Genomic DNA, 22385 nt, shown 5'->3' with positions numbered 1-22385 from the left:
AGGGCAAAGCAAACGGCGTGATTTGAAGACGTCGGCACACAGCTCCCTCTTCAAGCTAACACGTACGCCACTGCATCTGCTGCAACGCTTTGGGAAGCGCGTCCCGCTCCCAGGCTCGGCAAGCGCCGGCAGGGTTTTGCCGGTGAGCGGTCGGTGGTCAGGTGGCACGTCCAGCAGCGCAAACCCGGGCACCGCACCGTGCCGCAGCCTCGTCCTGCCACAAGAACAGGTGAAATAACAGAAGGAAAGAATTACTGGCCCCTTTGCTTTCACTACCCCACCGGGATTAGCCTCTAATTCAGTTCTTTGCCTTCTTAATTTATTTGCATCTGTTTATGGAGACTTAAGTTTTTAATTACCATCATCTTTGGGATTAAGGTGCAAATTCCACAGCTTGCCATGGATTCTGGAGCAGGGAAAGGGAAAAGAAGAACAGGAAAACAGGTAGAAATCCCACCCGTTGCTCTTTGGGGACTTCTGGTTTCCCAGCCTGTTATTCTGTTTGATATTAACCCCATTCTGCTGAGGAACTAGGAATGACTTGTGTTTCAGGAGGGAAGGCGCCATGCTTTGCTCTGGGACACCGCACCAAGACAACGACCACAGGAGCGACGGGGACAAAAGAGAAAAGCCAGACATAACAGGCATCTGCTGCCTAAACATCCAGTTCACGTCTTTGCTGGGGAAAATGTGGGGGGTGAGATTTTTCCTTCCACGTGCCGCTATGCCCCATTCATGCCACTCACGCCAACATTTGGAGGCGCCTCATTTCGGGAGCCTATTTCTGCCCAAATTGTGGGGAGCGTAATGCAAATGGGTGTCATTAGAAGATACCGCAAACCGAACAACTGAAGGAATCAAGGACGGCATCCATTGATTATTCCACACTAATAAGGTAACCAATCCGATCCGGAGCCCCCGAGCGGTCCTTAAGCACGTGCCTGCTCGGAGGAGTGACAGGGCCGGCACTGACTTCAGCAAAATACGGAGCAAGGCTGGGGAAGAAGAGGCGGGAGCGCTACGAATGAGTTATTGGAAAGGCAGGCTTTCAAATACGCGGGTTGTGTGTGTGCTGGGGGATGGGAAGCCAGCTCCCCTCCGCATCGCCGCCTTCAAAATTCTAGCCGACAAAACCCGCAGGTGAATGGGACTGGAGATGTGCAGCAGAAATCCCTTTCCATGGGAACGCTTTGCTGCAAAACTCCTTATAAAATACATAGGACTGCTCCAGGAATACTACAGCCATTTGTTCCTCTTCCAAAGGCCTGCGTAAAGCACTGCTGCTTCAGCAGTAGGCTTTGGGCTAACGAGGCTTTTTATTTCTCTTAGATGTACTTTCTGGCATTTATTGGGCTAAGAAGAGAGCGCAAGTCCCGGCATACGAAATGCATCTCTTTAAGCCCAGTGCGGTTTTTAAAAAGAACTACTAATCCAATGTTATGCAAATGTTATGTTTTGTATTGTTTACACTTTATTTACGCTGTGGATTTTTTTTTTTTCCCTTTGAGCCTGACGGCTGGCCAAATGTTATTTGTTATACTTCTCAGATGCTATGCTATTTGCTTGTATTTTCTCTGTGACAAATTTTAATCCAGGTAAATGGAAAAAGCTCTAGCGTGGTCACTCGCTAAGGGCCTTGAAATGCCCTCGGGAGGCTGCTGATCTCAATCCCTCTTTGATTTGGCTTTTTGAAGCACCGTGGCTAATCGGAGCCCGACGTGCCCGGCTGCTCTGCGCACAGCTCCAGGTACGGCAACTCTGAGCCTTCAAAACGGTCACACCTGGAAACTAATCAAAGACGGTCCATGAAAGTAAGGATTACAGCTCCCATTGCGGAAATTACGTGAGAGGAATATTGCCTACCAGGTGCTGGAAATGTTTGTTTTACAACAAAACAAGACGTGGTCTTAAGATGAATTGTAGCTGGCCTTCACGCAAGGGATATTTCCCAACGTGCGACAGAAAGCAGTGTTTTCTGGAGCATCCTAGGGAAGGTGCAGGGTGTCCTTCTCCCAGGATATGCCTTTGTTGGGAGGAATGACCCCAAACAGCGAGCGGACAGGGACAGCCTGCCACAGCCTCTGTCCTCACCCCGCTGCTCCCTGCCCAGGGTACCCGCAAATGTCACCAGCCCAGCCCGGATCGCTGCCACCAGATTGCCACGTCGCAGCCAGGAGCGCATCCTCTGCAGCCAGAAGGAACGCAGAGATGCCGGCGGTGATCACATGGACCGTTTCGCTCATCTGGTTTGCAAGCGGGGGCAGCTAATTTTTCTCCACTGAAACCCATCAGGATTTTTGTTGGTTTATTTGGTACAAAGCACAGAGTTGGAGGGGGATGTTTGTCATGATTGTTTACTTCTTCTCTCTCCAATTTAGCTTTCAGATTACAGAAATGTTGCCAAGCAGTTGGAATGTCCTTTTCACATCACGCATCAGCTGGAATAATGTCAACGCGACAGGTTAAAACCGAGGCAATCAGCGTTCTGATTCAGTGAACTTCAACACGAATGGGGAAAAAGGCCAGGCTCAAAGCAGTAATACGTAGTGTTTCTGTACAGCTTTGCTTTTGGCTTGCAAGGCGCTGGCAGGTACCTGTCCCAGAGCCCTTTTAGCAATACCCTGTCTATAAAAAGGAGGAGCTCGTGGAAATGGCAGAACCCATATAGGCAGACAGAAGACCAGAAAGGAAGAAAAAACCATTACGCACTCAAAAGTAGGAGCGCTCAGTCCCACACAAGCAAGTTACCGACCAACAACAGATCGATTCCAAGATTTCCTCTCGCCTCCTAATGCCGCGTGCCATCCCTGGTGCATCCCTGGCACATCTGGCCACGGCAGGATGACAGCCGAGCTGCATGGCCTTCAAGGGAGACGAGAGCATTTCCAAAGACTTCAAAAATAAAACCAAATGTTCACGTCTAACAAAACCATCAAAACAAAGATGCTACAAAATCACCAGTACCTCCTACGTCCACGGTCTGCGACAGATGTCACGCAATGAAAATCCAACTACCAGTGGGTAACTTATTGGATAACAGGATTGTGTTCTGCTCCTGAGAAATTTAAGCAAGAGAAATGAGAGAAGATGGACCGAGCGCAGATGGACCAACTGTTTTATCCCTTAAGTGGTACTATGGCTACTGCACATCAATTTTGTCTTATAAGTGATAGGATTATATTGGTGTTGCCGTCCCATGTCCATTCCTTGGGAATTTCTGTACCCTGCTTAACCTAACACAACGTTTCTGGACTGAGGGGCAGAGACATGGCAACAGCTTGGCTGAGCCCTGCTGAGATGCTGCACGTGCTATAAAACACGATTCCCGCTGCCCCGCCATGGCAAGCAGACCTCGACGTGCCAGCGTTTGACTGTGCTGGTTTCACAGGACAGTTTTTAAAACAGTGTTATACAAACATTGATCTTCCAGACCTGCCTGACTTGCTCTCCAAGCTGCGTACAGAAACCTCTGCGAGCAGGAGGGTGGCCCTAAGGGAGACTCATCTCTTCCTCCATCTCACATGTTTTATTTAGCACAAGTCCAGAAAGAGGAAAAACAAAACCATGCTGGTTACCTGGGTGAACTTTGGTCCAGCTAGACCCCGTATCGGTGATGAAGCTGGGGCTGGACAGCCCTCCACACCAGCTGTGAGGGTCTGCACAGGACCCCCATACCTCCTCGAGTGGAGGAGACCTCACCTCCGTACCTTCAATCACATTTCCAAGCGCAGACACCATGAGCATGAAAAGCACAGCAGAAAACATACACGCTAACCTCTCCCTTTCGAGGGATTGCACATGCACTCTTTATTTTAAGATATTCTTTCCCCCACATCACCTCTTCTTTCTGTTCATTTGTGGCACCTTTTAAGGTGCACACTTGTTCCCATTGACAGACTCCAAATGTTGGCAGGGATCGCAGGAGATAAGACCGATGAGGTGATAAGAGTGTTTTACAGCACTGGGTCCTGGGCAGCATGGATGGGCCGGAGAGAAGATAAATATTTACACTACGTCTTTAGAAGGTGAGTGAATAAAAAGGGCTAGAATAATACAGCTTCTGAACAAGCACCGGTGCTTAGGAGCTGTGAATATAAATCTCTGCAGCCTCCCGACACACACTCACTCAAGCCAGGGAGATGAAAAATAGCAAGAAAATACTTCCCTCCACTTTTAAAAAGGGTTTTATTTCTCATTTGTTTCCACTTTAGACTTCAACTTCCCAACAATTTACTTTAACCTCATCATCTTCTTTTTCTCTCTCTGAAATTTTATCCCCAAAATGACTGAGGGTGAGACTAAAAGCATACCAGTATTTACATGCTAATACCCACCAATACGTAAAACCAGGCAATGCAGGCTAATATAACCAGTCGGAACTCCACCAGACAACTCAGTGGATGGCCCCAAGACGGCCTTTATTTTCATTTACATGCTGGTTTTCCACACAGCAGCCTGGATTTGGACACGTACATTAATACATGTAAAATGAATGCTTGTCCAAGCGAAGCAGATAGACGAGTGGATCTGTGTGTGTGCAAATGCTGGCATAGAAAAGCAATGGTTTGGTTTGAAATTTGATCCTCTTCTTTTAAAATCCCTGCCTTAGCCCAGTGTGCACCCACATGCACCTAGACTTTTGCTTTTAATTGCCTCGTGAGCCTTAAAGCAATACCAGAAGCAGCACAATTTGAGAAACAAGACCATCTAACAGCTTTGTGCCAGAACATCTAGAATCCCAAATAGCTCCAACCCTAGGAAAATGAAGCAGATCTTTATGTTTTCTCCCCATTTTTCAGCTTTTGATTTTGCCACTTGTGATGGCTCACCTTCACCTGCTGTTTTAGACTGGGTGTCCCATAGGAGGATAATTAGGTAGCTGGTGTTTGTGAAGTGCATGTGAGGTTACGGTTGTTAATGTTAAGCGTAGGCTGTTGTGAGACATCACGATGTGCATCCTTGGTACCAGCTCGAAGGCAGCTCAGGCACTCCCCAAGAACCAACGCCGTGGGACAAAGGATACAGAGCAACCTCCCGCAGAAGCAAAACCAAAATCCATGCACTGGTCACGAGCAGCTCTTATTTGGGGATTGCAAACAGCCCAAGCTAACAAGCGCAGAGCTTGGATATCCCATAAGTTTGGTTCCCCAATTAACTCTTCCACCTCCCTTGCACGTGGGTAGGCTTGGCAGGGACCCCTCTCTTACCGAGCTGTCCCTCTCCAAGAGCTCTCTCCTCCGCCCCCTTCCTTCCATTCAGACTTCCTCCTGCACTGTGCTGGGCAGTATCCATAAGGATGGAAGGTGCTAGACAGATCTTTATCATCACCTCTTGGGCCCTTCTCCAGAGCCTACCGCCAGGCTATCATTTGGCCTATCTTCTAAGTGCCTCACAGATAAATTAGATCTGCATAGAGAAGCAATTATTACATTTCTAATGGCATGGACTCTTACAGCACAATCTCCTACTGAAAGGCAAAGAAAATTGCATTAGCTTTTGTTTGATTCAAAATTATGATCAAGGGAAGAGGGATGTTAAAGCCCTTTAAAGCCAAGCCTCCGAGCTGGGGATCTTTTTGTCTGGGGACCTCCCTATTCATATTCGCTGCCTGAGCTCATACTCGTGGTTCATTTAGGTGCACTAATTTGGAGGAGCCCTCCACTTGCAAAGCTGCTGTTAAAACCAGATCTAAGAAAGCTCAGAAAGAATATGATGCCCAGGGACTGCTCCCTCCTGAAGCCTGCATCTGCTAATGCACCCAAACGCCACCGGCCCGAGGAGTTCAGCGTGCCAGGGTTACGCTAATCCCTCATCGCCCTAGTTTCCAACTGGTGGTGTACCTAAATTTCCAAGTGCAATTTCAATGGGATTTATCACATCTACTATCAGCAGCACGTAGTGCCGCTGGCACAGATACAGACTCTCAATATCCCACCACAGACATGGCTGTCTTTAATTGCAGAACAAACTGATTTCTGAATCTACACAGCGGCTCTGAAACTCTCTGGGTTGTTTTCCTATTGAGCATTTTTACCCCCATTTGCTGCTGGCGCTCTGAGCACAGCCGTGTATTTGTACGTATGTATTTATAGGTTGCTCCAAAGAATATTTGCTACTGCTTGTTACTTCCAGCATCAGGCATCTTTCTGCTCATCAAACAAGTGTGTTGGTGCAATATAAAGGCTGCCGGGAAGCTCCGGGCTTCCTCAGCCCAGGGATCAAAAATGTGTTTGGAAAGAGCCAGTGCCTAGAGCTGTAACAAGTGTCACAGCGCTGCAGCTGAGCCAGCCTCCCACAAAACTATGCAAATGCAATCCCAGGCTGCAATCAGGACAATATTGCTAAGGGCAAGATGCTAAAATCTCTCTTCTCGGGATGCTTCCCCGCCCCCTCCCCGCGTAAAAGTTAGTAGCTCTTGCACTGCTTTATCACTTTAGCGTGGCTGAGGCAGATACCTGGTTATTTAAGGGGCAGGATAAATGGGCTGAGACAGCTTTCCCATCCCCAATTCACTAGGGAACGCTTGGAAATTCCACCTGACACCGGGACCGCGCTGTGCTCTTAAACAATCTCCCGTCTGATCCGATTGTTCCCCAGTGGGGAGGCAGGCTGCAGCTCGCTCAAGAGTCATTGATTGGATTAACAGCCTAATTCCCAACAGATGAATAGAATACTGATGTCTTGTCAGCCCACATCATAGAAGGAAAACACAATCTGCTTCTACAGCCCCGAAATTTAACCCTTTGCTTCCCCGCTCCCCCTCCCCGGGGCACGGGGCTGAACGCACGGGTCCGGCACTTTCAGCTCAAGATCCTACCCGTTTGAATGAGAAAAGATATATTAACCTTTGGGACGCTTTGCCTAATCATCTACGTGCCAGGGGATCATACGTTATTTTCCATAAGGTTGGTTTTCTAAGAAGCCCTCTTTTCATCCTTTCTAGACAGAAGAGATTTATACTGGGGACCTTTATTTTTTTTTTTTTCTTTATTTTCCCACGTGCCGTTTAAGGAAATACTGTGTGCTTCACAATAAGCGGTTGAAAATTCATTAGCTTAACGATATTTATTCTGAAATATACAGATATTGAACGTTTTCCGAGTCTATCATTTGATTAGGAGGACAGATCTGCCTGGAGAGGAGCATCCAGCCGCGTTGCAGGAGAGGCATCGCTGCAATGCCCTCTCCCTCCAGCAGCTCTTGGCAAGCCGCGGGGCAGGGGAGAGAAGCTGGGCATGTCATTTGCTCTCAGAAAGCTCCCGTTCTCCACCTCCTAATGGAGACACTAATGTTTTCTTACCTCATAGAAAGACTGTGATAAGAAATTAATTGCTACTGGTCAAATGTTCACTACTACAGAAGCAGGACTGTGTGCATATTAAAGACATTCTCCAAGAACAAAATTTATTTATGGACTTCTTGGCACTGTCTGCATTTATTTCCTTGCTCGGGAGACAAGAATAAATAAAAATCATCTGATTTTAAGAAATGTATTCAAAATGACCTGTTTTTTCCTCAGATCATGGGGGTCCATAACGCTGTGGGCTTTGTTTCCTTCTAACAGCCACCTTTTATGCTTGCATTTACAAAGCAGGCAGATACACATTTAAATATTGTCATTTTTTCAGCAGCAATCCTAGAATACACAGAAATAGAGCTACAGCACTTGTGCCAGGACTGTAACCCATATTGAGAGGTGGCCCCTGGAGTAACTCTGACCCAGCAGTCTCAGTGGCAATGGCTTACCAACTCTTTAACTGTTCTTCCCACCTCTGCAAGGTGTGCATCACCTGAGATTAGCCAGGTTGCTCTGTGAAACAGAAATAAGATATTTCCAGTTTCACTTGGATTTTACAGCTCACATGCAGAGCGGAAACATTCCCTCCATCACTCCTTAACTCTAAAAAACTAATTAGCCCAGCACTAACTAACATGACAAATAGGCGAGAAACCATGAAAGCATGGAGGTGCACACCTTTTTTTTTTTTTCCTCCTTTTAACAGTACCTGTTAGCAATGACAGTTTTCCAGACTTCATCATTTCATCATCAGCATTAATATGCACATAAAAAATTTGCTAAGAGACTGACTGAAAGAACAGGCCTTCCTTCTTCTGGCTGCCAGTACATCAACCCTACAGAGAGCCCTGTCGTCAGAGAGAAGCAGGGTGCTCCGTGTTCACAACATGAGCAGTGGGGAGGCAACAGTATGCATTAAGGACAGAGCTGCCTTAACCAAAACAATTAGTGAGAGATGCCGCATCGACTCAAACAATTCAATTAATGCAGCGTTCGTGCTAGTATTTTAAAGTCATTCGAATTATTAGCTCCTTTTACAATTTGAAACCATAATGTTTCATTTTCATCCCAGATGTGAATTGTTCCAGAACGGCAATAAATAAATAAGTCAAATGACCCCTGTCCAGTCCAGCCCCTGTCCTGTAATATGGCTGCATTGTATATTCACGAATCCAGGTTAAGGATGGGGACTGGAGCAGTTGTGCCCTGGAACTAGCAGACTGCAGGTTTTATAAATACATACAGAAATAATTAAAATCTAAGGGGTTTAGAAGGGTTAATCTCCTTTAAATAATCTCTGCCACAAAGCCTGTAAAGTCGCTGCTGGCACCGTGCCCGCGTGGGACCGGCTGTCGGATATCAGGACAGCACGTGTGGATGGGAGCAGAGAGATTAAGTGGAAGCGCTGCCGCGGTGGCCTATCAGACACGCTGCTCCCCCGGTCACTGCCGAGGGGCTGGAAATGCTGCGAGCAGGATCGGATCCAACACCAACCAGCAAGTCAACAAGCCACTTGCTCCACCTGATTAACGAGAGAGAAGGAAGCTTGATTAGGCTGCTAAATTTAGCAGGTTGGACGGGAGACAGCGGCAGCCAAGAGTGTTGCTGCCACTGCTCGGTTCACCTGAGCCCTTTCTGACTTCAAGGCAAAGGGTGGCTTATATTTATTTAAAGGGATTCAGGACTTTGGAAATACCCTCTTTTCCTACGCAGGCTTGAACCCACACCCTGGGTGGCCAAGAAGATGTTGCACTTTTAATTGTCAACTATCATGGACTCAGAGCTGCCACTCTGCATTTCAGGACGTCCTCTTTGTATAAAGTGTCCTTTTAAAGCCACCAACTGAGTGGCCATGAGAGAGAATGAAATCCAAAAGAAAGCAGGGAAACCACCCCTGTGGGGGCTAAAGCAGTGCCCCGTCTGAACCCACGGTTTGATTTCTGCTGATTTGGGCAAAGGCTGGGTCAGCTGAAACGCCCAAGAACCCTGCAGTAGCAGCTGGAGCACTGGCAGGGGGGTTGCGGTATCGTGATGACTGCAGGCACGGTTGCAATAAAAGCACAGCCACGTCGCACACGGCAATGTGCCGCGGGAGGAGCAGAGGCACTGCTAACGGCCTAGGGATCTTTTTCTCTTTTAAGTGAGTGAGGATAAAGGCTCTGGAGACTCTCTTTTGGTCTCATAAACCTTCCTCGGCTCGGTGTGCAAAATCAAAACTTTCCATGTTGAGATGGTCTGAAACATCCTCTGAACTCGTTAAATGAGATCTGGATTTATTAAGCCAAGCTTGGGGAAACCTGGGGTAGCAGGGGAGCTGAGTTACAGTGGCCCATGGCCCTCAGTTTGAAAGGCACTTCTTTTTTTTTCTGCTCTTTTAGAACAAACCCAATGCCACGGACCCTCTCAGGTATTTCAAAGCATCTCAGGGTAGCGCTGTGCCCTGAAGCCTCCAGACAGCCTTTCCTTCCCAAGCACGCCTGTTTCTTAAGCATGACGACTCCTCTTTGTGGCTAATCTGGAATTAGAGAGGACGTTTGCACACTCACAGCCGTCTGCCAGAGGGGGAAGGCATCAGAGCCTGGATCCTGCCTGGAAGTGGACCACTGCCAGGGAGAGCCGACTGCACGTGTTGACTTAAGAAGCTCCCGTCTCATCACCTCAAAGGGTTGCTGTTTTTGTGACATCCAACAGCCTTTTAGCAGCCTCCTTGAATTGTATTAGTAGCTGATTTACCATTTTTTATTTTATAAGGCATGAAGCTGCTCTTTCATTTGATCATCCGCCACCAAGTACAACTACACGTTAGACTCTGAAAACTCCCCTCTCAGCCTACGATCATTGGGACTGTGCCCTGATGGAGGAAAGGAGAAATAAATAGAGAGGGAAAAGGTTTATTGGTACTGCTTATTCACAGAGAGTCAGGTTTCCAAAGCGCTATTAATAAAGTGCCAATACTAAAGAAAAAAAAGAAAAATGTCTGGAGAAAACTGGCTCAAGACATCAAACTGTATCAGTAACTGGGATTTCTCGATGCAGCCACAGTGCTATTAAAATAAAGCTGAACTAAGTACTTGCAGTTTGGTCTGTCATTACTTATTTAGTGAGATGCAAAATTGATCTTCACTTTAAAGGGCTCTTTCAAAGTCTAGAGGCAGCACTTGCTCCCTCCTTGTGCTGTATAATAGAGGTGTTCCTAATGAAATTCAGCAGGATCTCGAGGCAACGAGGGAAAACCGTGGCCAACTTTATAACAGACAGATTTATGTTCAGGGATGTCCTGTGTTTTGAATGAGTTATTCTGCACAGGGCAGGAATAACAGGTTCGCCATTCATGGGTCGTACAAGCGCGGCAGAAGGTCAAGTTCCCCGGTGGTGCTCAGTCCGAGCCGAAGGCTGGGGCTGCGCTGAGCGGGTCCGTCCCATTTCCTACTAAAGCAGCCCAGGGAGCCTGCCGGGACCCAGACATCTGTCCCCAGCGCCCAGAACTGGGACCAGCCCATTTCGCACTGGGTGGATGACTGGGGAGGAGCAGATGGCAGGTACTGGTGGCGGCGACCGATGTGGGGCAGAGCTGAACCAGTGACCTCGAGGTGAAAGGCTTCGTATCTCCCATTATCAACCCCCAGAGCCCCCTCCGAAGTAAGTGTTGATACATTAATCTTTCTGACTGACGGAAACAAACTGCAAATACAACGTTCCATGGGGGAATCTTTATTTATTTTGAGCCAAACAATGCTTAAAACCATAAAGTTAAGGGCATGCCTAGGTTTCGTTCTTTCATCAGAAACGTTACTAGTTAATGCCATCCTTCTTCTCTTCCAAGTACCAAATTTAAAGAGCACGTCATCACGCATTAGTCTCTGAGCACAGCCCCAGCGTGGATTGCTGCAGTAAATAATAAACTGGTGTTTGTCTTTCCTCCTGTGCATGCTGTCCTCCTAAATAGTTTAATAACAAAGGAGTGTATTTAGGAGCGCTGCTGGAGTGCCTCGATGAAGCATGTTGTGTAGGATAAATACCTCCACATCAGGACACTTTTCAAAGCCATCAAGGCAGAGGGGTCAGTCTGTTGTGGGTTTTTTTAAAACTGCACGAGCTAATGCTTTAAGAGTGTCTTGATGGAATCAGGGAAATTGGATTGTCCCCCCATTTGCTGGCCTAAAACAAGCCTTTTTTTATTTATCCCATTAGAGGAACACAAGAGAAACCTTTTAAATGTCACTAAAATTTTCCCTGCATTGCAAAACCCAGTCAAAAGGGTTTTAATTTTCCCTGAGACCTCTTAAGTAATGCAGTATGTCAAGGTTTAATACATTGCGTGTAGGGGATTGTCTATATTCTGTGCTGTTTCACCAGGGTGACTCTGTAGGGTCGGTCCTGTTCGCTGGATTCGGTCCCTGCCAGCACTGCTCAACTAGCCCACACCACTTTAGATCAGTTCTGGTGAAACAAATAGGCAAGTGATAACGAGATGAGATGCGGCTTCCCCCGGATCTCAGTCTGGGATTCCCAAAAATTCAGCAGTGCTGATCACTCTGCAGTAATTTTATTCTGCGAGTTGGAGCTCTCTGGTTTTGTGAGAGCCTGTAATTTATAGGCTTTATTTACTTATTTATAGGAGGACTAGAGAGACTTGGCAAGAGGCACTTCTGTACACAAGGCTCCAGATTCCCCTGGAGTATTTAATATGACAAACATAAGCTGCATTCCAGAGGCAGAGCCCAGGATTGAAAACTGGCAGCACACAAAGCGCTAAAGCACACCGGCTAAGGACAGCAACAGGGTCACATACTCTCCAAAGGCTGGGCTGGTGCCCACTCAACCCTTGCTGTCCCAATGCCTGCGGGCATGAAAGCCCATCCCGCTTGTCAGCCAGCCTGTAAGCTGGAAGCTACGGGTGATCTGTTCTCCCAGAGTAATCCCAACCAGTAACGTTTGCTACTAATATACACCGTTATTTTGCTCCTACAGGATAAGGCAGCTCTCTATCCATGCTGTCCCTGTTTCTTTTTGCAAACAGTGAACACGTCGTCATACCACCGCAGAAGAGGACCTGGGGTGCTAAGTCATTTTGGGCTGACTGTATAATTCTCCCCAGCCCTGGTTTTGCAGGGAGAGGAGGAATTGGAGGGCAATGAGCATCTAAGCTGGGGGACGTGAGCCCTCAGCCCCTTGTCCCTCAACTCACACATGGACACCGAGAGCTGGGAAAGGTGCAGAGCTGGGGAGAGCGAGGAAGAGGAGGCAAATCCCAGCCTCTCAACTAGACACAATAAAACACAGCCCTGAGACTAAGACGCTGCCTCCTGATCTTCTCTGTAGGGCTGCATAATCTATTTTACAAAATGTCAAAATTCAGCATGAAAATTGGAAAAGGGGGGGGGGCGGGAAATCAGACTGGCTGGTTATTGGACCAAGGGCTGTGTTAAAAGGATCAGGAGGTGGTGGGCCGAGTGGTGGGGGAGGGAATGGGATAAAGTAGTGGGCCTAATCAAATCAGTTTAAAAAGCTGCAGCCTCTCCGAGTTAACCTTGCCAATCAGAGAGCGAGCGGGAGCATGTCTGCGCACATTAAAGCGGGAGCGTGTCCTTGAACCCGCAGCGTACTCCATCCTCCCCCCGGCAGCCCACGCAGGCTGGGTACCCAACACCCTCGGCAGACAGCAGGAGAAAAGCCCAGGATTAGGCACCCTCCTTAGCCTTGCTCAAGTGGAAGTCAAGATGGCAAAGGCAGCTCGGATGCTTCCCTGTGATTAGAGGGGAGCTCACGGGATTAAGCTGGGAAGAGTTGGAGAAATGTTAAAAACCAAACAAACAAAAAAAGGAAACAAAAGGAAAAACCCTCCCATTGACAAGCGCTGTCGTCTTGAGTTTGGCAGCTGTGAGATACTTGACTAACCTTTGCTAATGACTAAGGGCACTGAAGTCACTTTAAAATAAATATTCACTAGGAATTACACGGGTAATCTAAAGGGATTATCCTGCTGCTTTAACAGGTCCATAAACTAAACGTTAAATGGTCTACACAAGTGTTTGCATTAATTTTGACCCAAATCAACCCTTCTGCTAAAAGCCGTGCTAAGCCAGATTCAATTTTGGAAACCACGTGTCTGCTTTGAGTTAGCGTTCTCATAAATTCCCCCAGATCCTCTGTTTTCTGAAGGAAAACCGGGACCGAGCTCTTGGAAGCCAGGAGCCTGCCAGCAGCCAGGGAAAGGCTTTAGCAGAAACGCATGTTCAGAACATGAAGCAGCAGGCACAAATCCAGTCTGCCACATAATCCAGTCCCTGTGGCAAAAGTATCTGTGTTCAGAGTCTTAGCTCCAGCCCTTCTTCCCTACGGAGACAGGGAAAGCACAGCGTGGGGAGAAGGAGCTCTGCCATAAACAGTGGCCAAACCCCAACCATTCTGTGCCTCAGTTTCCCCACCTGTAAAATGGGAACATGTCATGTGCCTTCCAGCTGGGGCACTCGTCCCCGTGCCTCAAACTACAGGAGGGGAATTAAGCTGAAGCAGGGCTGTGTCTGACCGAGGCTCAGCAGCTAGTATTCAGGCAGGTCAGGAGAGCAGGAGTTAAGGCACATGCTTCAACAACAGGGACTGGATTATGAGACGAGAACAGGTCCTGTGCACCCGTATGCAGCTCCTGACAGCAACTTCATTGTCTGTACAAGAAAAAGTATAGTCTAAAAACACACCGATCCCTTAAAGCCACCACATACAATGCCTGAATTGCATCTAATTCCGTATCAGACACAAATGAGGAATAAGTACTACAGAGGAATAAACAAAAGTACATCGATGCTTCCTTCCTTCCTTCCTTTCCTTCTGAAATGCCAGCAGGCATTTCAGACCCGGCCTTAGAAAAAGGACTGGGGTTTTTCCTCATTTCCCAGCCCGCGCTGCAGGCCAGGGAGCACACCAGCCTGTTGAGGACCCCTCAGTCCAACAGAAAAGGTGCATCTCCAGCCTGTGATCTGACACGCTGGACATGTGCCCGCCTTGCAAATCTACCTAATCTTTTTTAACCTGGACCCCTTAGCCCGTATACCTGAGTCGGCCAGCGTGCACACTTCTGAAGACAGTTATTTCTCTAAGGCACGCTGAATTAATTTTTAAGAATGCAACAGAACTAAGGGAATTGAAGAGACATAAACTCCTTTTAAATCCCACTGCTCCTGCACTATCACTAGCAATAAGCTAGGGCCCTCTTGTAGCAAATTAGGAAAGCGAGGGACATAATCAGGCTGCTTGAAGCACAGAAACATGCTACACCAATGGATCTGAAGAAACCACGTCCCCGGAGCCCTCCAGGGTCTGCTGTACAACTTGGGGAAAAGAAGAATCAAACACAATGGGAAGTTGGCAGAGAAAACACAGTCCAGAAAAAGATCAATATTTAAAAAGCTCACTTTACTGATGGAGGGAAGGAAAACATTTGCAACCTTTATGTTTTTTAAAGACTTCTTCACGATGTTCAGAAGTTCCTGCTTTTTTTTTTTTTTTTTTTGAGACCCAAAGCCTGGTAAAACCTAATTTCACAGATCTCCTTTGAAAGCTTTGGTAATAGCAAGGTGGTCTTCAGTGGTCTATCACCCACTGAAGGCAGTGAGGAAGAGTGCTCTAACAAGAGCATTTTAAACTCAGATGCCAGGCAAATGTTAACAGCAAGTAAAGCCACAATTTAACACACTCTCAAAAGAAAAATCATTCTGCTAAATGAGATTTCTTCCCTCTGAAATACATATTTTTATGAACTCCTAAATATATACTAGAAAAAAATTGACAGATAAAAACTAGGACTTCTGTCTTTAAAGAAGATGAATTCTCCCCCTTCCTTTTTAAATAAAGAAACAGTTTCAAAGTTTTCTTCATATATTGTAAAAGAATGATAAAGGGGAATAGATCAACATCCTCCTCACTGATTTCCATCTGCTAACAGTGACCTGAACCAATCTGTTGCAGCTGAAGGAGCCCTGAACAAACCTGAGGACATCTCTTCACTAAGCCAGCTCTAGAACAAAATACTAATTGCCGTAAAAAAGACACAGTTGCTATTTGCACTTCCTACCCCAGCTAGCAAGGGCTGGGATAAGGGAGCTTTTAAAGAGAAGCCACAGAGCCTGGCAGGGCAAACCCCTGTCCACAGGAGCGTCCCTGCAGGTGCAGAACTCGCCCACCGACACCAGCCCCATGGGGTGAGCTTGCAACATCAGCACTTTCTCCATGGGTGGGTAATTCACACCAGCAAATATATTTGCACTTACCATGGAGGCCTGAAGCCTTAAACAGGGTTTCAGAGCACCAGGTTCACTGCAGGATTTAAATTAGCAGAAATCACATTCATGTGTCTATTAACAGGGAACACCTGTGGGACTTGCTAATATTAGCTGCTTTACACTGCAGCTACCAAGGATGCGTGAGTGGAAAGGGAGACCCCTCAGCAAAGCCAGCCAGTTCTGCTGCAGCCCTCCTCAAAGTGATATGAAGCCTGCTAGCTGTATTAAACATGGATATTCAAATGTCAGCCGCTTCCAGAAAAGCGTCAGTCCATCCAGGATAACTTAGCCTGGTCACCTCCTGGTCATGACACAAAGCCTCCCTAAAGCAGAGGGAAGTGACGGCACCTAAAGCAGAGGGAAATGACGGCTCAAGAGCTTCAGTTTGTACCAAAGAAAGCAGCCCTGCATACCTAACCGTATCTACCAAGAGCATGCAACATTTATGTAAGTAAAGCCCTTCTGTGGGCTGCATCAATGTCTGATGTCTAATGAAGACCTGAATGTGGATATGAAAATGCATTGATTACTGTATATCTTTGGGCTGATACAGGCAGCAAGATAAGGAAAAGCTGTGCAATATCTAGGGGCAAAGTTGGTGGTGTGTTTTTTTGGTTTGTTTTTTTTTTTTTTTTTCAGAATACCTAGCTATGGGAGATGCTTCCTAAGGAGAATGGGTGAATGTGGACTTTGACCATCCTTCCCCCTCAGGAAACCTCTTCTGCTGTAAGCAGGACTTCTAGTTCAAACACTCCTTTTGCTATTCTATTGCTTGTTCTGCAAAACTTAGCTCACATCTCTGTGACCCCGTGAAGGGAGAAGTCCCCAAGTCCCTATGATTTTATGCAGTTGTAGCTGTCATCGGAGCAACTGTGCAACAGCATAAAATTCAAAGATAGATAGCTTCACTTGGTGGCTTTTCACACCTTGAGTGCTCAGGAGACAATACCCTTCTCTGAGAAGAGGCACAGTACTATAGAGCGATGGTACATATTAATTTCTAAAAGAGGATTTTAATCATGCAACGTCCTCTGCAGTCGCACAGAATTTAATCTCATTGCTGACAGTGGGTGATGGGGGAGCATGTTAAGTGGAAAAGTTGTATTCAAGACCTTCTTGCAGATATGTGCTACAGGCAGTCCCTTGGGAGGAACAAAACGACCCAAACCGGTCTCTCTCACTGCTGACCACCCCGGCCCAGGGCCCTGATGTACCCCAGCCACTCGCACAGCAGAAATGCAGGCGCATTCCCAAAGTTCTGCGCGAGGTTCAAGTACACGTATTAATACAGTTAGCATTTATCAAGGCTTACTTTACAAATATTGATTTATTAATCTAGGCAAGACTCGGGGATATATGCACATAGTATTGCCATGTTAGTTACAGAAACTGAGACACACAAAAAAAAGCCCACTGTCTGACTTACTCAAGGTCAAATGAGGAACACAGCCCACCAGTATTAGTTTCAGGATGCCGAGCTCCCAGCGCTATGCTGTGGCTATTAGGACATGCTGTCCTTTTCCACGCTAGGTCTTCCCTCTTCTCGTAAGATCTGGCTTCACCTAAGCCTATGTTTAGTGAGAATCTTGCCTTCATTTAGTAATCTGGGAAGAAAAAATAATGAAGAGCCAAAAGTCGAAAACCATAAGCTGTGAACTGAGACCCACCCAGCTGCTAAGGAGACCCACCACAACTGGGCTGGCACGCTGGCACATGCCTTCTGGGTAGTTATCTTCAGTCTTCTTCCACTTCTACTGAGGACCGCTTGCAGGCAGCTTTACAAGTCTTGGTCAATTAAACAATTAAGTATTAAAGACAAAAATCCCAAAGGAATTAATATAATTTGTTCCACCACTTTTAATGGGACCTTAAAGCTTATATGAAAAGTTGTACTTGGAACCGTGAAACAATTCTTTTTTAGAAGCTCCTATGAAACCAAAGTAATGTTAGTTACAATCACCGCCTAGAAGGGATGAAATTCAATGGGTTTTTTTTTCCTGCTAAAATAAAAAATATTTCCCTAATATATGTGAAGTTAGGGCAACCTAAGCAATGGCCCAACAGAATGCAATGAAATCACTACAGTTAAATGAAAAACGATGCATGTTTTCAAGCAGCACACATCTGATGCCTACTTTCTAAAGAAAGTCAAACTACTGAGCAGGTAACTCACTTTGTAAACTCCTGTAACCACTCTGTTGAGATATTAGACCAGCTTTGGGACTACTGATGGATAAAAATTAAGTATGAGACAACACATCTACTAGCTTTAAAATCCTGAGGAATTGGAAAGAATGACCATATGCTTTTGTATACGTTAGTCATGTCTGTAGCATGAGAGCACTGCAAAAAAGTTGAAGTATCTGAGTGATAACTACACACTATGTCTGAAGGAATAGCTTTTAGAAGACATGAAATTCCAAGAATACTGGAACCCTGCAGGAAAATCACGGCAATGCATTATGCACACTTCTCTATAATTTATGTCACCGAACGCACGGTATGTTCTTTCCACTCTCAGTTCGCCTGGAACACGGGAATTGTGCATCTTAGGCAGCCAAAGTCAAGCCTAAATTCTCCAGGTAGACAAGAGACAACACGAGAAAAGAGGATAAAACTTTATCAAACACTGAATGCTTAATGACAGAATTAAAGCGTGTGTTTGGTCCTCATCTTTCTCCAGTTGCGCCTTCATTTTGCTCCTAAAATCCTTGATTTTGTTAACAAAACTCGAGTAGGAAAGTTGACTAGCTGAATGTGCCAGACATCATCTCCTTTAAGTAGTGTGTTATTCATAAATACAAAGAAAATTCTATTTATTTTTTCCCTTCCAAAACCAAACCTATCATATTTATGATGAAGTTTTAATTTATTTTTAAGTAGTGTTTAAAAATTTCCTTGTAAGGATTTTTAAAAATTAAATTCTAATTTCCATTCAGATGTACTCAGGCACAACAGAAAACAAAACAACTAATAGTCTAACAGAGAAGAAACGTTTCATTTGCTGTTTTCTAGCCTGATTCAAATGTAAAACTTAAGAACGTGAATAAACTAGGTTAAACTACATAATTGGGTAAACAGGGACAGACATTGTGTATCTGATTAGCAAAAAGAAGAACTAAATTTACTATAAAGGCTATATTTAGCTGCAAATGAACATACTTTAATGGCTACTAACCAATCAAAATCAACCTTTCCTTAGAAAAATAACCAAGAACTAGATTTAAATTGATTATTAAATCAATTAAATCAATCCAACCTGTCAGGATCTCTCTCATTAGAGTCGCTGTTAGATGCAAAGCTGCTGCCTGTATGGTATGCCCACACAGGCAAAACACAGAACGATGCCGTGCCAAAGGAATAGTGATAGCGTAGCACCTTCACAGCACATCCACCCAAAATGACACCAGACGCTGCCAAGTCCTAATGCGTGCACAGACCTCTCCCAAACTGAGTGCATCCATTAATACGTGGAGCCCATTAATGTGTCCTATTTTCCTGTATTAACCAAACATAAAAAAGTGGGTCCCTGTAACAGTCTGACCCATTTTGAGAGTCCAGTGAAGCCAAACTGACTTCTATTTCTTGGGAAAAAAAAAAAAAAAATTGTGCTTAAATATAAAGCAACCAGTTGCAGCATTGCGGGATTAGTTGGATGAATCCTTCAGCGGATATAATCAGCTTAATGACAACAAAGATCACTGCACAGTTAGTGCAGCTGTGACACTCAAAAGCATTTCACCGAAGGGGAAGGTCTGCACGCCGCTGGAACGGTCCCTTTTATTTCCAGCCTTTTTTCCTCTCTCTGTGCAGACAACATCCCCATCAGCTCCATTAGCATGAAAGAATTAAGGAGGGAAATGGGTAGGGTGGAGCAATTTACGTCTGTGGGTCAGCATACTTACAGAGAGTCATATAATTCAATTAAATGGACAAATAAAGTGGTGCTAGTTGTTTTCCAAACTCAGGTTAATTTTAACTTAATTTCCACGCTGCTGTGGGCTAAAGGGCTGCCTGCTGTCTGAGGCTGCCTGATACACAGCTAAATGACCAGCTACCTATTACGGAAAGGAATGCTGTAGGAGTCCTCCTGCTCTTCTCTTAGGATACTCTTAAGAGTATCTTACTCTGAGGATATTCTTAGTATCCTCACCTTCCCACAAAAAAGAGAGACTGAAAGTAAAGACTCGATTCCCCTAACTACAGCTCTATTTGCACTGGCAAATTCATTGCTTTATATTATATCTTTTCTCACTGTTAAATTGCAACAAAAAATACAGTAGACCGTAATAGATGTAAGGAGATTTTAGCTTGCCCTGTAAGAAATTAAGAAACACTATTTTCTAGGTCTCTTAAATTAAGACTTTCATCATTAAATCCACTGATCTACCTCTCACATACAGTATTAACACACACACACAAAAAGGCAACTAAATCCTAATTATTTACCACTAACTATTCTGTTTCTGGGTTTTGCCTCCTCCAGGAAAAATCCCCTGAGATGCAGGTGAATGCACTAATGACTGAAAACAGCTGAGGATAAATACAGGAGACCCACAAATCTGTTATCTGGAGGAAACTGATGGATGGGTATGGCAAAAGCACGAACACCCTGGAAACAAGATATTTGCTGTAGAGCTTGCTAAGGTCTTCTGCTCTCCAAGCTGGTAAAACTCAAGCCTGTGCAGTTGCACTTTGGAACAAGAGGTCTGAAGGAGAATTAATTTCTATTGGCAGAATAAAGACCTTTTTCAGTACCACAATGTTTTGAAGCCTTTAAAATAAATCAGTGCTTGAAGATCCACAGCGCTTTCCATAAATAATACGTGTGCCTCCTTTTCCTCAGCCAAAACTTCCTTTGCTTTCTCCAAAACGTCAGTTCAACACCCCGCTGTCATTCTCCCCACCAGAAATACTTGCATTTCAGCAGTTCTGCACGGATATAATTTGTAAAGTGCTAGGCAAATAAGCACACTCTGAAATGGGAAACATTATTGACAGACTACCTGGCACTAAGCTTTCAAACCCACCAGGAACGTCAGGAGGCCAGATTTGCACATGTCAAGTCCATCACCTTAGGAGGCTTTCAAAGTTTTGCTTTTTGTGACTCTACAAAACGCATCTCTGGAGCCATTATATGAATTAGTTGGAAAGGGGTGGGGGGAAGGAGGAGCGGTTAAGAACAGCAATACACCCCTGTGAGGACATTTAGAAGCATCTGGCTCAGAGATATTAAGAACGGAAAGAAAAATTAATCATGCCGGCTGGGAAAAAAAACCTGGCATCAGCACAGCCACCTTGTCATAAGGCAGATATTAATAATGTGAACCTCCAGGGAACACTCAGACATCTGAAAGATCCACTTGTTGGCTATCGCAGAGCAGGCAGGTTTAACCGATGCCTCTTTGAAGCCTTCTGAATCTTACGCTAAAACACCGCTTAGGAATTTTTTGCAGCAAACCCTCAGCGCTAAAGATCAGACGTTTACTGCGTTTCTCTCTTTTTTCTAGACGGTATCAAAGAGAGTGCATGAAGGAGGGCAACGCACCTTGCTGCTTATAATCACGTGCTATCGTCCGCAGCAGAATGGTGCAATGCCCAGGAACTGGGTGCAAAAATATCAGATGCTGAAGCTGTGGATATCAGATAGTTGGGATGTTAGGAAAAGGAAAACAAAAGGATTCATTCCTGGGGATACCGAGGCACATCACTCCAATAGACTTTGACAGCGGGAGGCCTGATCAGGCGTTAGCCACTTAACCTTTTGTAGACCTATAGCTTAGCTGCCCAGTAGCTGTGAGGGACACACAAGAGAAATGGAGGTAAAAACACAGTTGAGTATTTTAAAAAGAGAAGAAGCAAAAAGGATCCTGCTGGAATGGAAGACAATGGGAAAAACCACGCCTGGCTAAGACACCGCAGCAATGGGGTTATGTCCTGATACCGCATCTCAAACATAACCCCTCAGGGTTAGAGTAAGATGTAAAGTTGGCGTCAGCAACAATAACTAGAACTCACATTTTCAAGAGTATTTATTTAGCCAACAAAACATGGCAAACCCCTCCTTTTTTTCTACCTTGTTACTTCTCCAGAGCTGCAGCAATCTTTCCTGCCTAACGCACTGAAAGCAAACACGATAAAGGAACCACTAACCTGCTTGCATTTGGGAAATGAGGAGTGTTGCTAAAAGCACACCAGACACCCCCAACATAACCTTAGATGTATTTTCTGATCTCTTGGACCATCTGTGACTAGCTACAACTCCAGATTCACAGGACACACAGCTGACTCACTGAAGTGTAGCACCAGCTACAAACCAAGTGTCTCAAAGACAAAATGACGATTTGGATGCTTATATGCTATTTGATGACACAGGAGATGCTACTATAGGAGCTAAGAAGCAGTCACGTCAAACAAGATGGGTTGTGGTTGGCAAATCTAGATGGACAATTCCCCAGTTAGGGAATATTGCTCAGATATTCTCAGTTTAGAAACAGCAAACTCCTACGTTTAAGTGGAAGATGACATCCTGGAGACCAGCGCTGTGCCAGGTGTTTTCAGTAGCTGGGCACAAGGTTGAAAGCATCATCCCTCCAGAAATGCAGTGCTGCTTTTAGTGCCACTGTATGCTTAAATCAGAAACAACTTTGCAGCCAGATGACTGTGTTTTTAAACCACGCTATCCCAAGAGGAAACATTTTCTGCAGTGGGTACAGCTGTGATGCATTCCTATGCAAATGAAGCAATTTTCTCTTTTTCTCTATGAAAAGTCTCCCATTTCTTCCCCATCGCTGAATTTATCTCCCAAT

General features: G+C 45.4%; 1 protein-coding gene across 25 annotated transcripts in view; it reads right to left on the bottom strand.

Annotated features, from left to right (window-relative positions):
• Positions 1 to 22385, bottom strand: part of ACBD6 (acyl-CoA binding domain containing 6) — an 89835-nt gene that overhangs the window by 5514 nt on the left and 61936 nt on the right. For 5 of the 25 annotated variants that reach the window (XM_075156815.1, XM_075156829.1, XM_075156834.1 and 2 more), the window contains one exon: positions 7817 to 8819. The exons of 15 other annotated variants lie outside the window; for them this stretch is intronic. In XM_075156815.1, coding sequence (XP_075012916.1) covers positions 8799 to 8819 — 21 coding nt within the window. In that variant the 3' untranslated portion in view covers positions 7817 to 8798. 5 more of the 25 variants (XM_075156825.1, XM_075156828.1, XM_075156809.1 and 2 more) reach the window with 5 other exon arrangements.

This window comes from Calonectris borealis, chromosome 8 (assembly GCF_964195595.1).
Source record: "Calonectris borealis chromosome 8, bCalBor7.hap1.2, whole genome shotgun sequence".
Taxonomy (NCBI): Eukaryota; Metazoa; Chordata; class Aves; order Procellariiformes; family Procellariidae; genus Calonectris; species Calonectris borealis.
Note: the sequence above shows the minus strand (reverse complement) of the source record. Positions and strands in the feature narration are given on the sequence as shown.